Genomic DNA, 14802 nt, shown 5'->3' with positions numbered 1-14802 from the left:
ACCTTTAGGTCTTTGATCCATTTTGAGTTTATTTTTGTGAATGGTGAAAAAGAGTGGTCAATTTTCATCCTTTTACATGTGGCTGTCCAGTTTTCCCAGCACCATTTGTTGAAGAGACTTTCTTTCCTCCATTGTAGGCCCTCAGCTCCTTTGTCAAAGATTAGCTGTCCATAGATGTGTGGTTTTATTTCTGGGCTTTCAATTCTGTTCCATTGATCTGTGCACCTGTTTTTGTACCAGTACCATGCTGTTTTGATCACTGTAGCTTTGTAGTATGTTTTGAAGTCAGGGATTGTGATGCATCCAGCTTTGTTCTTTTTTCTCTGGATTGCTTTAGCAATTTGGGGTCTTTTGTTGCCCCATATGAATTTTAGGATTCTTTGTTCTGTTTCTCTAAAGAATGTCATTGGGATTTTGATTGGGATTGCATTGAATCTGTAGATTGCTGTAGGTAGTATGGACATTTTAACTATGTTTATTGTTCCAATCCAAGTGCATGGAATGTCTTTCCATCTCTTTATGTTGTCATCAGTTTCTTTCAGGAAAGTCTTGTAGTTTTCGTTGTATAGGTCTTTCACTTCGTTGGTTAAATTTACCCCAAGGTATTTTATTCTTTTTGTCGCGATTGTGAATAGGATTGTGTTCTTGAGTTCTTTTTCTGTTAGTTCGTTATTAGAGTATAGAAATGCTACTGATTTATGTAAGTTGATTTTATACCCTGCAACTTTGCTGTAGTTGTTGATTATTTCTAATATTTTCCCAATGGATTCTTTGGGGTTTTCTATATATAAGATCAAGTCTTCTGTAAACAGCGAGAGTTTCACTTCTTCCCTCCCTATATGGATTCCTTTTTCTTGCCTGATTGCTCTGGCCAAAACCTCCAGTACTATGTTGAATAAGAGTGGTGAGGGGCCAGCCTGGTGATGCAGCAGTTAAGTGCGCACGTTCTGCTTCAGCGGCCCGGGGTTTGCTGGTTCGGATCCCAGGTATGGTCATGGCACCACTTGGCATGCCATGCTGTGGTAGGCGTCCCACGTATAAAGTAGAGGAAGATGGGCATGGATGTTAGCTCAGGGCCAGTCTTCCTCAGCAAAAAGAGGAGGATTGGCAGTAGTTAACTCAGGGCTAAGCTCCCTAAAAAAAAAAAAAAAGGAGTGGTGAGAGTGGACACCAGTATTATTTTTTATAACTGCATGTGAATGTATAATTATCTCAATTTTTAAAAAATCAGCTGAAAGAAAGTATTATGGCTGTGTGTTTTAAAGGTCGTCTACAGCTACAGGAAGATCGTCATCGAGAACATGTCCGAGCTAGAGATTCATTAATTCAGTCTTTGGCATCACAGCTAGAATTAGATGGATTTGAACGTGGACCATTCAGTGAAAGACAGATTAAAAATTTTCACAAACTTGTGAGAGAGAGGCAAGAAAGGGAAGCAGAAACTGCCAGCCACCTAATGGTAAATATTCTCTTTTGTCGGTGTCAGATTCTCTAGTTGAATTGTTTTAATTTTTGGGTGGACCTTATTTTGTCATATTTTTGGATAAGTGTTAGGATAGAATCTGCTATAATGTAGAAAAAAACCTTTATGGAGGCAAATTTTTTAAAATTTACAAGGATAAAAATATGAAGAAAATACAGACCTACATCTTTTATTTAAGTAAAATTTCTTTTTAAAGCTAATCATAAAGGAAAATTTGCTCAAGGTTACTAATGATTATGTCTGGGTGGTAGTCATTACATTTTTTATACTTTTCTGTTTTTTCCTCAGTGTGTGTGTACTACTTTTGCAATGAAGAAACTTTTTCTTAATGAGTTGTTTAATGAAAAATTGTTAATACTCTTGCTTCTCATATGCATTTAGAATGACTATGCAGAAAAAGAGAGTCTGAAACAAAAACAGATAGATGAGATAAGGGATAAGAAAACTGGACTGGGAAGAATAATTGAACTAAAATCAGAAATCCTAACTAAGAAGCAGAATGAGCTGAAAAATGTGAAGTACGAATTACAGCAGTTGGAAGGATCTTCAGACAGGATTCTTGAACTGGACCAGGAGCTCACAAAAGCTGTAAGATATTATTTGAGTAGTGTAATAATTTTAAGGTGTAAGACATTTAGAATCTTGCCTTCTGAAGTATTTTATCTGTTGCTAATCCTAAGGTTGTGGCATTTTAGTAAAAATGTTAACCTTGTCTATCAATCTCATATAAAATGAATTCATCCAAATATCTTAATCACCCAGCTCTTTGGTCTGGAACCTGGTGGATTGAAAATTAGAATTACCAAGGAAGCTTTTTAAAAGTACTTACACTTAGATCTTGCCTCAAACCTTCCAAATCAAAATCTCTAAGAATAAGGCATGGAAATTTGTGTTCAAAACAAAACTGGGTGATTCTTATGAGCACCCTTGGTTAAGAACCACTTACCAAAATTTAAAAAACAAGTATTTTCCCTCTAGGTTCCGCACACTGCAGATTTTATATGATTATTGCCATGTTATCACTTTTTCTGTGGTAGAAATTTTCTTAGCCCATCTCTTCTTTTCATGAATTTCCAAATTTTCTTCCTTGTTTCTAATCTGTCCCCTTCTTTCACATCACCACCACCAAAGTAAGCATCCCAAAACTTGGCAAATCCCCCTCTCAAATTCCATCTTGATAATTTAGGTAAACATTTCTTTTTGCTCTCTAACTCACCATCTAGGGTACATTTTTGTCAGTTTAGCACTTTATCACAATATTGCCTTGTGATGAGGAGGCACTGGTTAGGGACCACCTCGCACAATTTTTATAGTTTCTACATGCCAGCCAATATAGTGAGTTACATAGGTACTTCATAAATACTTAATTATTGACTGAAGAGTTACTAAACTATATACCTAGACAGATTTCTCTTAATTTTGCACTGATTCTCAGTTTTCTCTCCTGTTTGACCCCTCTACATTTTTTTTACTAGTTCTCTTACATTATAACATAGTAAGGTAACTTCATAAGATTTTCTTTAAAAATCTTATTCTTTATGTTTTTTGTCTGGTTGGTTAGGAGGAAAGAGTAATATCTTGACCATTCTGAGGAGCAATTGATTTCTAATACATTTTATCATGACACGCATATATAAACCTGTGCCTTTGTTTGAATTTTTGATAAGGAACGTGAGCTAAGCAAGGCTGAGAAAAGCAGCAATGTAGAAATGTTAAAAACAGAAGTGATAAGCCTTCAAAATGAGAAAGCAGACCTAGACAGGACCCTGCGTAAACTGGACCAGGAGATGGAGCAATTAAACCATCATACAACAACACGCACCCAGATGGAGATGCTGACCAAAGACAAAGTATGACCTTTCTTTTTGTTCTAATTATACTTTCTGATCTTTAAACTAGCTTATCTTATATTCATAAGTGATACACTATTTAGTTGGTATTGGGTTTATATTTGAGGGATTAAATGAGCTTAATGTTCTATGAATTAGATTTTCAAGCTTAAAAAGTATTTTCTAATTACAAAAAGGTAATAATATGGAAGTGTATACACACAAATACACATGCACAGTGCTTTGATTTTTATCGTATATCATACACAAGTTTTAATTTTTACATCGTCAGACTTGTTACTCTTTTGTGGGTTAGGCCATCCTCACTCTTACGACTTTAAGAAATTTTGTATTTTCTTCTTGATTTTTGTAGTTTTATTTTTTAAGCCCAGAACTTTAATCAGTCTAGAATTTATTTTTTTCTTGATATACTATGGAGATGTTAAGCTTTATTTTTAAAAGATTTTTTTTTTCCTGTAGGCTGACAAAGATGAACAAATCAGAAAAATAAAATCTAGGCACAGTGATGAATTAACTTCATTGTTAGGGTATTTTCCCAACAAAAAACAGCTTGAAGACTGGCTTCATAGTAAATCAAAAGAAATTAATCAGACCAGAGACAGACTTGCCAGATTGAAGTAAGTAGTTGCAACATTTGGAGATGTAATCGAAGTCTCTTGTTTTATGCTTTCATTTTTAATTGTTTTAAAATCGTTCATTGTCATGAAATGGTATGTCTTGTTAGTTGACTTTAGTTCTCCTATATTTTATGAATTAAGGAAAATGGTAACACATAGTAACTTGGGGCTCTTGTTCCTTAAAAGTTTGCAGAACTAAGTGAGAGTATTAAAATTCTCCTTTATAAAAGGTGAAAGCTGAAACTATAAAGCTCCTAGAAGAAAACATAGGGTAATAGCTTCATTATATTGAAATTGGCAGTGATTTCTTGGATATAATACGGAAAGCACAGACAACAAAAGCAAAAGTAGACAAATGGGACTACATCAAACTTAAAAACTTCTACAAAGCAAAGGAAACAATCAATAGAGAGAAAAGGCAACCCATAGAATGGGAAAAAATATTTGCAAACCATAATCTGATAAGACATTAATATCCAAAATATATAAAGAACTCATGTAGCTCAACAACAGAAAAACCAAATAACCAGATTAAAAAATGGACAAAGGACTTGAATAGACATTTCTCCAAAGAAGATATACAAATGGCCAACGAGCATGTGCAAAGACGCTGAACATCACTAGTCATTAGAGAAATGCAAATCAAAACCACAATGATATATCACTTCACACCAGTTAGGATGGCCACTATCAAAATAACAGAAAAGAATAAGTGTTGATGAGGATTTTGAGAAATTGGAACCCTTGTACACTGTTAGTGGGAATGAAAAATGCTCTAGCTGCTACAACTTGTATGAACCTTGAGGGTATTATGCTAAGTGAAATAAACTAGTCACAAAAAGACAAATACTTCATGATTCCACTTATATGAGGTATCCAAAGTAGTCAGTCTCTTAGAAACAGAAAGTAGAACGGTGGATGCCAGGAGCTGGGGGAGGGGGAAAGGGGGATTGTTGTTCAATGGGTATAGAGTTTCAGTTTTGTAAAATGAAACAGTTTTAGAGATCTGTTGCACAACTATGTGCATATAGATAACACCACTATATTGTACACTTAAAAATGGTTAAGATGGTAAATTTTATGTTACATGTTTTTTTACTGCAACAGAAAAAAGTGGTCACTTTTTTCATATGTCACCCTGAGTCATGGTTGGATAAGAGGGTCAAAAAATTCCACACGGACTTTTGAGGAAAAAACAGTGGATTTGGCTTTGACCATGTTAAATCTATGTTTCTTGTGGAAATGTCTGTTAGGGAATAAAATATTAGAGTTTTAAGTTCAGAAAATTGGAAGTTGTTGCTTTGTATCTGATAGTTGGAGTCATTAATATAGGATATGTCACCTTGAAGTAGTTATGCAAAGAGAATAGAAAAGGTTATAGTTAGACTCCTGGAAAACACTAGCATTTAAACTGTTAGCAGGCAAAAGAAGAGGAGCAAGTGAAGGAAATTGGGACATGCCCAGGGAGTCAGAGAGAGCCAGGTAAGAGTGGTGTCTAGGATGCCTTAAGAAGATATTCCTTCAAAGAGGGTGTGTTTGGTGCTGCTAAGATGGTGACCTTGATGAGCAGTGTTCAGTGGCTAGGATGGTGAAAGCATCATCTACATCAGTTATGTTCTTCCAGATTTTTACTGTGATTCACAATGGGAAGTATCAAGATGAAGCATACATGTGCTCACACGTTTATCTGAAACAAATTTCTCAAAATAGTACCTTTTGTAACCTGGCACAGTCTACTTCAGTCTATTCTGTTGTTTCATTTTTTAAAATAATATGCTGAATGCAATGCATTAAATTGATTACATGACTTGACTAGTGCCTCATATTCTACAAATTGTAAAACCCTGTCTCTGCAGGCACGGAGGTTGGCTAGGATGATGTTTAAGAGTTAGAGTAGAGATAAATTGTATTAGTGAGCAACGTCTTTGGTGAATAAGAGGGAATGAGTGATTAGGACATAAGTACAGGACAGCAGCAAGGAGGAGACAAAGGAAAAGTTTTTACAGAAGGGAAGGGAAGTAATTTTGTGAAAGAGTCCAAAGGGAATTAGGAGAATGTTTTCCTTTTCTCTCCCTCCAATAGATCCAGCAAACATATTCTCCTTGCTGAGGCTCTTAACCCAGGATCTAAGATCATGAATCCCCAGAAACCAGGCAGAATTTTGCCCATACACATTTTTCTGGGAGCAGGCCCACGACCAGGGGTGGCAGGTGTCAGTGTCCCAGGGGGAGACTTCAGGCAGAAGTGGACTATTGCCAAGACGTCTAAAAAAAAGTTCTTGCTCAGTAAATCTTTGTAATATTTGTTTGTAGAATTTGTCTTGTATCTATTTACTCAAACTTTTCAAACTCGTTTCTCATGCTTTAAAATTGTGATCCATATTTGTTCTTATTTTAGCAAGGAACTGGCTTCAGCTGAGCAAAATAAAAATCATATAAATATTGAAATAAAAAGGAAGGAAGAGCAGTTGTCCAGTTATGAAGACAAGCTGTTTGATGTTTGTGGTAGCCAGGATTTTGATAGTGATTTGGATAGACTTAAAGAAGAAATTGAAAAATCCTCAAAACAGCGAGGTAAGGTACCCACTTTATATGAGGTGCTTTGACATTTTTGAATTTTCATTCACAGGTAACTAATAAGGATGGGAGATTTTAAAACTTGGTTCTAGAGCCATGTGCCTTAAGTTTTAGTCCTGGTTCTACAATTTACTTACTGTGTGACTTTGGACAAATTATTGAAACCTTCCTAAACTTCAGATATATCATCTGAGGACATAATTATCTACCATCTAGGGTGTTAGGGAGCAGTAAATGAGATTATAGGTGTAAAGTTCTTAGAACAGTTTCTAGCACATGATAAATTCTAGAACATTGTTATACTTTTTTGTGTGTTACTAAAAAATAATTTATACAAATCCGAATATATTGTGCCCTTTGAAAGAAGACTTAGATATTCTTCTCACTGGGAATATATTTATTTCTTAAAATAGCCATGCTGGCTGGAGCCACAGCAGTTTACTCCCAATTCATTACTCAGCTAACGGATGAAAACCAGTCATGTTGCCCCGTCTGTCAGAGAGTTTTTCAGACAGAAGCTGAATTACAAGAAGTCATCAGTGATTTGCAGTCTAAGCTGCGGCTTGCTCCAGATAAACTCAAGTCAACAGAATCAGAGCTAAAGAAAAAAGAAAAGCGGCGAGATGAAATGCTGGGACTTGTGCCTGTGAGGTGAGAAGAGGGATTTACCGTTGCTGTACATGTAGCAGCAGCACTAAACAACAATAATTGTAATAGTTGTTGCGAGCAAGATCCACCAATGGATACTAAAATCAGTAGGCAGAGTTTGAGAAACAGAATATATATGTAGTCTCAATGTAACTCTCCTAAGATATTTATTAATTACAGAGAGAAAAATAGTAACTTTACGATGGATAAATCTGGCTGACTCTGTCTTAACCCAGTGAATAAGGTTAACATATCCGGTAATAAGACATACTGACATCATGTGCCCACTGATATGATGCCCTGAGAAGGATACAGCATCACTTCTATGATATTCTTGCCAAAAATACATAACCTTAGCCTCATTATGAGAGAACATTAGATAGCTTATTTTTAATTGTGTTTTTTGTTAAGGCAAAGCATAATTGATTTGAAGGAGAAGGAAATACCAGAATTAAGAAACAAACTGCAAAATGTTAACAGAGACATACAGCGCCTAAAGAATGATGTGGAAGAACAGGAAACACTCTTGGGTGTAATAATGCCTGAAGAAGAAAGTGCTAAAGTTTGTCTGACAGATGTTTCAATTATGGAGAGATTCCAGGTAAGGTTATTGTAGTTTAAGCAGAATAAAATTTGTTTCATGGTAGTTTGAATGTGAAATGTGAGTGTTAAAAACAGTAGTTAGTGTTCAGGTGGAGATTGTGTTTAGAGTTCCCCATCCTCAATTTCAAATAGTCTCAGGGAGTACCTGCTTATTTATATTCTTGGGTTTATATTTTTTTATTCATAAATTATAAGAATTCAGAAGTAGTCTTATTTGTTTTTTTAGTCTGCTTCCTTTTGTTTACATCATTAAATTAATTAAAAATTAATTTCATTTTTATTCTGTTAAACTTTGTTAAAATTTTATCAAAAGCAGTTACAAATTTAGATTTAAAAAGTAATTAATAGCAATTTTTAAACATTTTGAATGATGATAATACAGTAAGTTTCTTAAAGAAAATAACTTTGTTCTATTCTTAAGATGGAGCTTAAAGACGTTGAAAGAAAAATTGCACAACAAGCAGCTAAGCTACAAGGACTAGACTTGGATAGAACTGTTCAACAAGTAAATCAGGAAAAGCAAGAAAAACAACACAAATTAGATACAGGTAATATAGTCTGTTTCCTCATGTACCCATAAAGCCTTCAACATTCCCAGCATATGCTTTTTATTGTAAATTTTATACCTGTTATGTGGACAAGGAACTGTCTTTCTTCCTTCCAGTCTATAGTATATTCACTCTGTTTTCTCAAAAGCATCACTTCTCTGTTTCTTTGCTTTGCACAACAGATTTTCAACAATGGGAATTTTGAATGTGGAGTATCAGATGAGCTGTACTCTTTCTCAGTCATCCCTGCCCTGGGAGCCTTACCTGTGGGTGGCCAGGAGGGAACAACATGCAGGTTTGGGGGCTATAGGGCTTCTTGTGGCACATTTGTTATAGTAGTTGGGACCTGCAGACACTCAGCCTTTGTGAATTCCATAGACCTATACAACTGGAAGGATGCTGCTCGTAGTATTTTCTGTACCCCTACATTAATCAGTGTGTCAATATGTTTTTGTGCAGTTTCCAGTAAAATTGAATTGAATCGTAAGTTTATACAGGATCAGCAGGAACAGATTCAATACCTAAAAAGTATAACAAATGAACTTAAGTCAGAGAAACTTCAGATATCCACTAATTTACAACGTCGTCAGCAACTGGAGGAGCAGACTGTGGAATTATCCACTGAAGTTCAGTCCTTATACAGAGAGATAAAGGTAAGAACATTCATACATATTTTTTTTTTAATTTTTTCAAATGTGTGAAATGCTCTTTATTGATGTAGTAGACTAGAACTATGGTTATTGTGAGGACCAAATGAAAATGATATAATAATTCTTTGTGTTGCTCCTGGGTGACAGAACTTGTGCTAATAGGTAAAGATTTCTGGGAGAAGAATTTTGGCCATAATAAGGAAGAACTGGCTGCCTGGTTAAATAGTGAACTTCCTGTTATGGGAGGTGGTCAGGTGGTGGCTGGCTAACTCCATAGAAGGATTCTTGGTTGTATAGGAGGTTTGTCTTAGCTACAAATCCTGTATCCACGGCAGACACTGCCTCTCAGTCATAACACTTTTTCTGTTTGGTTCCCGATATAGTCTCAGAATGCTTCCCAATACAGTAAGTAGCCACTGAGTTGCCACGTGGAATAGAATCCATTTGGCATCCCTCATCTAGATTAATCAAATCTAGGACCCAACCAGTTAAATTTTTTAACAGTTTTGGAAACAGTCTTATCTCAGTTTTCATAATTATACTCATTCACTAAGCACTAAATATATTACTGAGTCTATCATTAATTAGTATAAATGTTTCTTTCTTAAGTATTTTTGGATTACAAATTATTAGAGACTTAGAGTATGATCCAATAAAATAGTACCTACCTTACATTTGTATAATTTTGTACTATTTATAAAGCTCTTTGACATTAAACTGTTCAGTGTCTCAGTAACTGTTGAGATATGTGATTAAATCCCCTTTTTATAGAAAAAGAACTTGAGACTTACAGATATCTCTTGGCTTGCCCAAGTTCATGCAGCTAGTAGAAGGCAAGGTTAATTTTCAGGTAGGTCTTCTGATGTATAAGACATTTGAATTCTCATCACACCATACCACTTCCCAGTGTGATAAAATACACCTACATTAAAGTAATACGAAATAATTGCTTCTACCTTTATAGATTCATTAGATAGTTCAAGATCTTAAAGTGCTTTTTTACACGTTTTTAAAGAGCTATTTTGAACAGTGGTTATCATTTAATCATGCTGTAGAGATGTTACAAGCCCAAATGATGTGGACTTCTGATTAGTAAAATAGTTTGTTACTTGAAAGCCCCTTTCCTGTCAAAATAGGTGTAAACACACCAACATCAATGTACCAGTGTGCTTTTATTACCATAAAATAAGTACTTAGCCTTAGCAAACTAGGCTTGAGGACAAGTGTCCTTTATAGGGGCCGGCCTGGTGACACAGCAATTAAGGTCGCACGTTCCACTTCGGCAGCCCGGGATTCACTGGTTTGGATCCCGGGTGTGGACATGGCACTGCTTGGCAAGCCATGCTGTGGTAGGTATTCCACATATAAAGTAGAGGAAGATGGGCATGGATGTTAGCTCAGGGCTAGTCTTCCTCAGCAAAAAGAGGAGGATTGGCAGCAGTTAGCTGAGGGCTAATCTTCGTGTAAAAAAAAAAAAATATCCTTTATAATCATATTTCCATCTGGAAAAGAGAGGCCTGGACTGAATGAGCTTTCCTATTCTTTGGTGATATGGTGCTGACCTGGGCCCCTGCAAACTCATGAAAACTTACACCTGAGGCCACATGCGCATATAGTTGGGAACACATGGAGTAGATTAAGAATCAAGTCAGTGACTGAGGTGGTAGGTTAGTGGTTAAGACAGACTCTGGAGCTGGATGGGATTTAAATCCTGGCTCCTTCATTTACTGGCTGTTGTACCCTGGACAAATCATTTCTGTGCCTGTTTACTCATCTGAAATATGAGATGAAAATAATGGTATCATCCTCATTGGGTTGTTGGAAGGAGAAAATGAGTTGATTTTTAAAGCCTGGCACATAGAAAGTACTTTTATTATGACTGTAAATTCTGACACGTGAAATAAGATAATGGAATGTTATATAAGATGTTATGTTCTTTATATTTTTAGGATGCTAAAGAGCAGGTAAGCCCTTTGGAAACAACATTGGAAAAGTTCCAGCAGGAAAAAGAAGAATTAATCAACAAAAAAAATTCAAGCAACAAAATAGCACAGGATAAAGTAAGATTTCATTTATATGTTTACTTATCAAATATATATACTAAACTTATTATTATGTTCAGAGCACCATGTTGGACACTAGTATTTCACATGAAATTAAAAACATGATAAGATAAATAGTATTTTCAGATTTGTGACATAATCTTGACATTAAAAATTCTTGTTGGATTAAACTTAAATTGTTTTGCTTCTTCATTTAAAATAGAAATTGGGAACTGAGACTATTTAATTCAGCCCCACAGATGATGGTGAGAATTGTCTGAGATCATATGGTTTACTGGGATGGAAACTGGAACACACTGCTCCGAACCTCCAAGCCAGTGTTTCACTGTGCTCTCCTATTAAGTTTTTGTTACCTTAGTATGAGATACTTCCTTGGAAGTAAATCTTAAATGCCCTGGTCCCAGTCAGTGTTATTTAATAAATATCTTTCCACAGATGAATGATATCAAAGAAAAGGTTAAAAATATTCATAATTATGTGAAAGACATTGAAAATTATATTCAAGACGGGAAAGACGACTATAAGAAGGTAATTTAAAACTTAAAATTATTTATTTGTTTGAATTTTTATTTCTTGTGCTTAAAGAATTTTCTTTTTTGTAGCAAAAAGAAGATGAACTTAATAAAGTAATAGCTCAACTAAGTGAATGTGAGAAACACAAAGAAAAGATAAATACGGATATGCGAATCATGAGACAAGATATTGATACACAGAAGGTAGGTCTAATGACTAATGGCTTATGGTGACTTATGGTATTGCTTATACAAATAACATTCTTTTCTTTATTTTTTACTTCTTACTTTTATTTTCAGTATTTCCATTGAATAGAAATGCAAACAATAGAGAAAAGCAGTTCTAATAACATGGTCTTTTCTTCTTTCCTTTTTTTCATTTTTATTTTTAGTAAAAGACCCACTTGCCAGAAGTTTAAACATAAAAGCATAAAATTATAGCATAATTAAAATTAAAGCATAAAAGTCTCCCTCTCCTTCTGCCAGTTTTCAGTCTCACTTGTAGATGTCATTACTGTTAACAGTTTTTTGTTTGTTCTTAAAGAAGGTTCTTATTCATATGCCAGCAGATAAATAGGTAATATATCTGTATGTATGTGTTTGTGTGTACAGATGAGATCATACCATTGATGCTCTTCACCTTGCTTTTTTCATTTAATGCAATTTGATCTTACATATCAACTCAACTCAGATCTACCGCCGCCTTTTTAATGATTATAAAATATTTCTTTTTGTGTATGCACCGTAACTTACTTAAGTTGATTACTTTTTCTCCTTATTGCAAACTATGTCAGTGAACATCCTACATATATCTGTATTTTTTTCTTACTTATTTTAACACAGCTCTATGAAGGATAAATTCACACAAAATAGGGATTGAAGTGTAATAATATATTCTTAAAAGTTGTCTCTAAGTAAAATATAAAGTTGTTTTTCATTTGGTTCCTATATTATTTATTTTCTCTTTTAGGGAAGTTAATTTCCATGATATAATTAAAATCACATTGAGAAACATCTTCAGCGTGACTTATACAACCATGATAGTTAATGCCTTTAAAAACTACACCATTTCTGTGCCAGAAATCAATCTCACCTAAAAATGTGATAGCCCTTTGAAGAGTCCTCTCATGTGGTCATGAAAGCAAATTCCAGTGTTAAATAATATTAGCTGAAAGCAAACAAGGGCACATTCTCTTGTTCCAAATAAGAAAAAAGTACAAGCATAGTCCCCCATAGAAGAATCTTGGAGAGTCACAGCAGCTGCAGGTGGTACATTGGATTGCCTTGGCAACAAAAAGACACTTATAGCCATATCATTTTAGACACCTTTAACTGCTTATAGTAATACCTTTAATAGATATGTATATATATTTTTATTTCCAAGAAAACTGGAAAAAAAACTCAACATAGTGATTCATAGATGGGCAGGGTTGGAAATAAACATTAAGCATGTGAGAGAAGTCCTTGGCTTCCCTTCTTCTCTCTCACCTCCCAAATTCTTTTTCCCTGGTGACTCCTGTGCCATTATTGTGAGCAACAAGATAGTGCCAAAGATTTACCCCTCCCTCCCGCTTCCCACATCACTGAGTTTACACAGCTGTAAGGGTTACTGCAGGAGGGTCCTAATTAAGATGTTCTATTGCTGAACTTGGGATGAGTTTTCTATGTTCAGGCTTTTATGGGCCAAGCCACCATTGTTTTTACAGGAAAAATTTTTTTCCAAATTCCGAAGAGTCAATTTGTAAATTGTTTCCTGCTTGTCTCTTGACAACATAGTCCATTATAATCACCAGGAAAACTACTGAAATAATTGTGTTGGTGTTGCTGCTGCTGCTAAGTCATTGAGTCTCTTTTTAAGGACAAAACTGCTCGATAAGAACAGCCAACTTTTGGGCTGGCCCTGTGGCCCAGTGGTTAAGTTCGCACACTCTGCTTCAGCGGCCCAGGGTTTCAACGGTTCTGATCCTGGGCTCAGACATGGCACCGCTCATCAGGCCACAGTGAGGCAGTGCCCCACATGCCTCAACTAGAAGGACCCACAACTAAAATACACAACTATGTATCGGGGGGATCTGCAGAGTTAAAAAAAGCAGAAAAGAAAAAAAAGATTGGCAACAGTTGTTAGCTCAGGTGCCAATCTTTAAGAAAAAAAAAAGAACAGCCAACTTTTTAAATTTTCAATTCGGTGGCCAGGAAAGTGTCATCAAGGACATAGATATATACTATTTTTGTGAAATTTCTTCCTGCCTTGTATAATTTGTAAGCTTGAAGGTAAAGATCTTATCTGACCCTTAACAGTATCTAACAGTCTTGGCACATGTTAGGAGACAAATACAACTAGGAAAAAAAGCGGGGGGAGACTGATAGTATTGCTCTCTTATGATCTTTTAGATCAGTAGGCTCTGTTGTGGGGTTACTATGCAATATCCCATGGGGTGTAGGTATATTAAAACATCTAGTTATATTTTTAATTTCATCATCTAAATTTCTGTTTTGTGTGTCTGCGGGCCATCCAGATTAGTCCAGGCCTGGAGATTCCTTACCCTGGCTTATTCTCCCTCTGTTGAGTTTAACATGATTCTAAGTAAGGCAGAGTTAGCACTACCTGTCAGCAGTTGCCTGTTATGAATCACATGTTGATAACTTGATTATTTTTGTTAACTGATTTAATACTTACATTTAGATACAAGAAAGATGGCTACAGGATAACCTCACTTTAAGAAAAAGAAATGAGGAACTAAAAGAAGTTGAAGAAGAAAGAAAACACCATTTGAAGGAAATGGGTCAAATGCAAGTTTTACAAATGAAAAAGTATGTTTTTAAAATAGTGTTTAGTTTAAATAAAGGTCTTTATTACTGAAATTGTGAAGAATATTCAATACATGTTTTTTAAAAGGAATGTAAGCCCTTAGCCAAAGTGTCCCTTGAGACTTATAGGAAGGTGGACAGAGTTTTTATACAAATACATTTCATGGCCTTACAAATTGAATTACTGAAGTAGTGATATAGAATTATAGTCATACTGCAGCGATGGGCAGGATTAAAATTGCCAAGTCCCCAGATTTCTGTTAGCCTGCTCCACAAGGTAATGGTACTGAACGTAAAGAATATATGGCCTACGGGGCCTGCCTGGGTCAGAGCTATATATAATGAATGAAGATTTTTACAGCATACATTAAAATCTGTATTATCTGCCAAGTTATCAGAAAAGTTTGAGTATTTCACCTTTTTTGCTCAGTATTATACTTTTTA

At 35.3% G+C, this 14802-nt stretch overlaps 1 protein-coding gene across 1 annotated transcript in view; it reads left to right on the top strand.

The window, feature by feature from the left end:
• RAD50 (RAD50 double strand break repair protein) overlaps positions 1–14802 on the top strand; it is a 67796-nt gene that overhangs the window by 29475 nt on the left and 23519 nt on the right. Inside the window, exons 8-20 of the mRNA XM_008538475.2 lie at positions 1266–1459; positions 1865–2071; positions 3151–3333; positions 3793–3950; positions 6348–6523; positions 6940–7177; positions 7586–7775; positions 8199–8325; positions 8785–8978; positions 10925–11035; positions 11474–11566; positions 11641–11754; positions 14234–14361. Coding sequence (XP_008536697.1) covers positions 1266–1459; positions 1865–2071; positions 3151–3333; positions 3793–3950; positions 6348–6523; positions 6940–7177; positions 7586–7775; positions 8199–8325; positions 8785–8978; positions 10925–11035; positions 11474–11566; positions 11641–11754; positions 14234–14361 — 2113 coding nt within the window. The remainder of the gene's footprint in view (positions 1–1265; positions 1460–1864; positions 2072–3150; positions 3334–3792; positions 3951–6347; positions 6524–6939; positions 7178–7585; positions 7776–8198; positions 8326–8784; positions 8979–10924; positions 11036–11473; positions 11567–11640; positions 11755–14233; positions 14362–14802) is intronic.

This window comes from Equus przewalskii, chromosome 13, assembly GCF_037783145.1.
Source record: "Equus przewalskii isolate Varuska chromosome 13, EquPr2, whole genome shotgun sequence".
Classification (NCBI taxonomy): Eukaryota; Metazoa; Chordata; class Mammalia; order Perissodactyla; family Equidae; genus Equus; species Equus przewalskii.
Note: the sequence above shows the minus strand (reverse complement) of the source record. Positions and strands in the feature narration are given on the sequence as shown.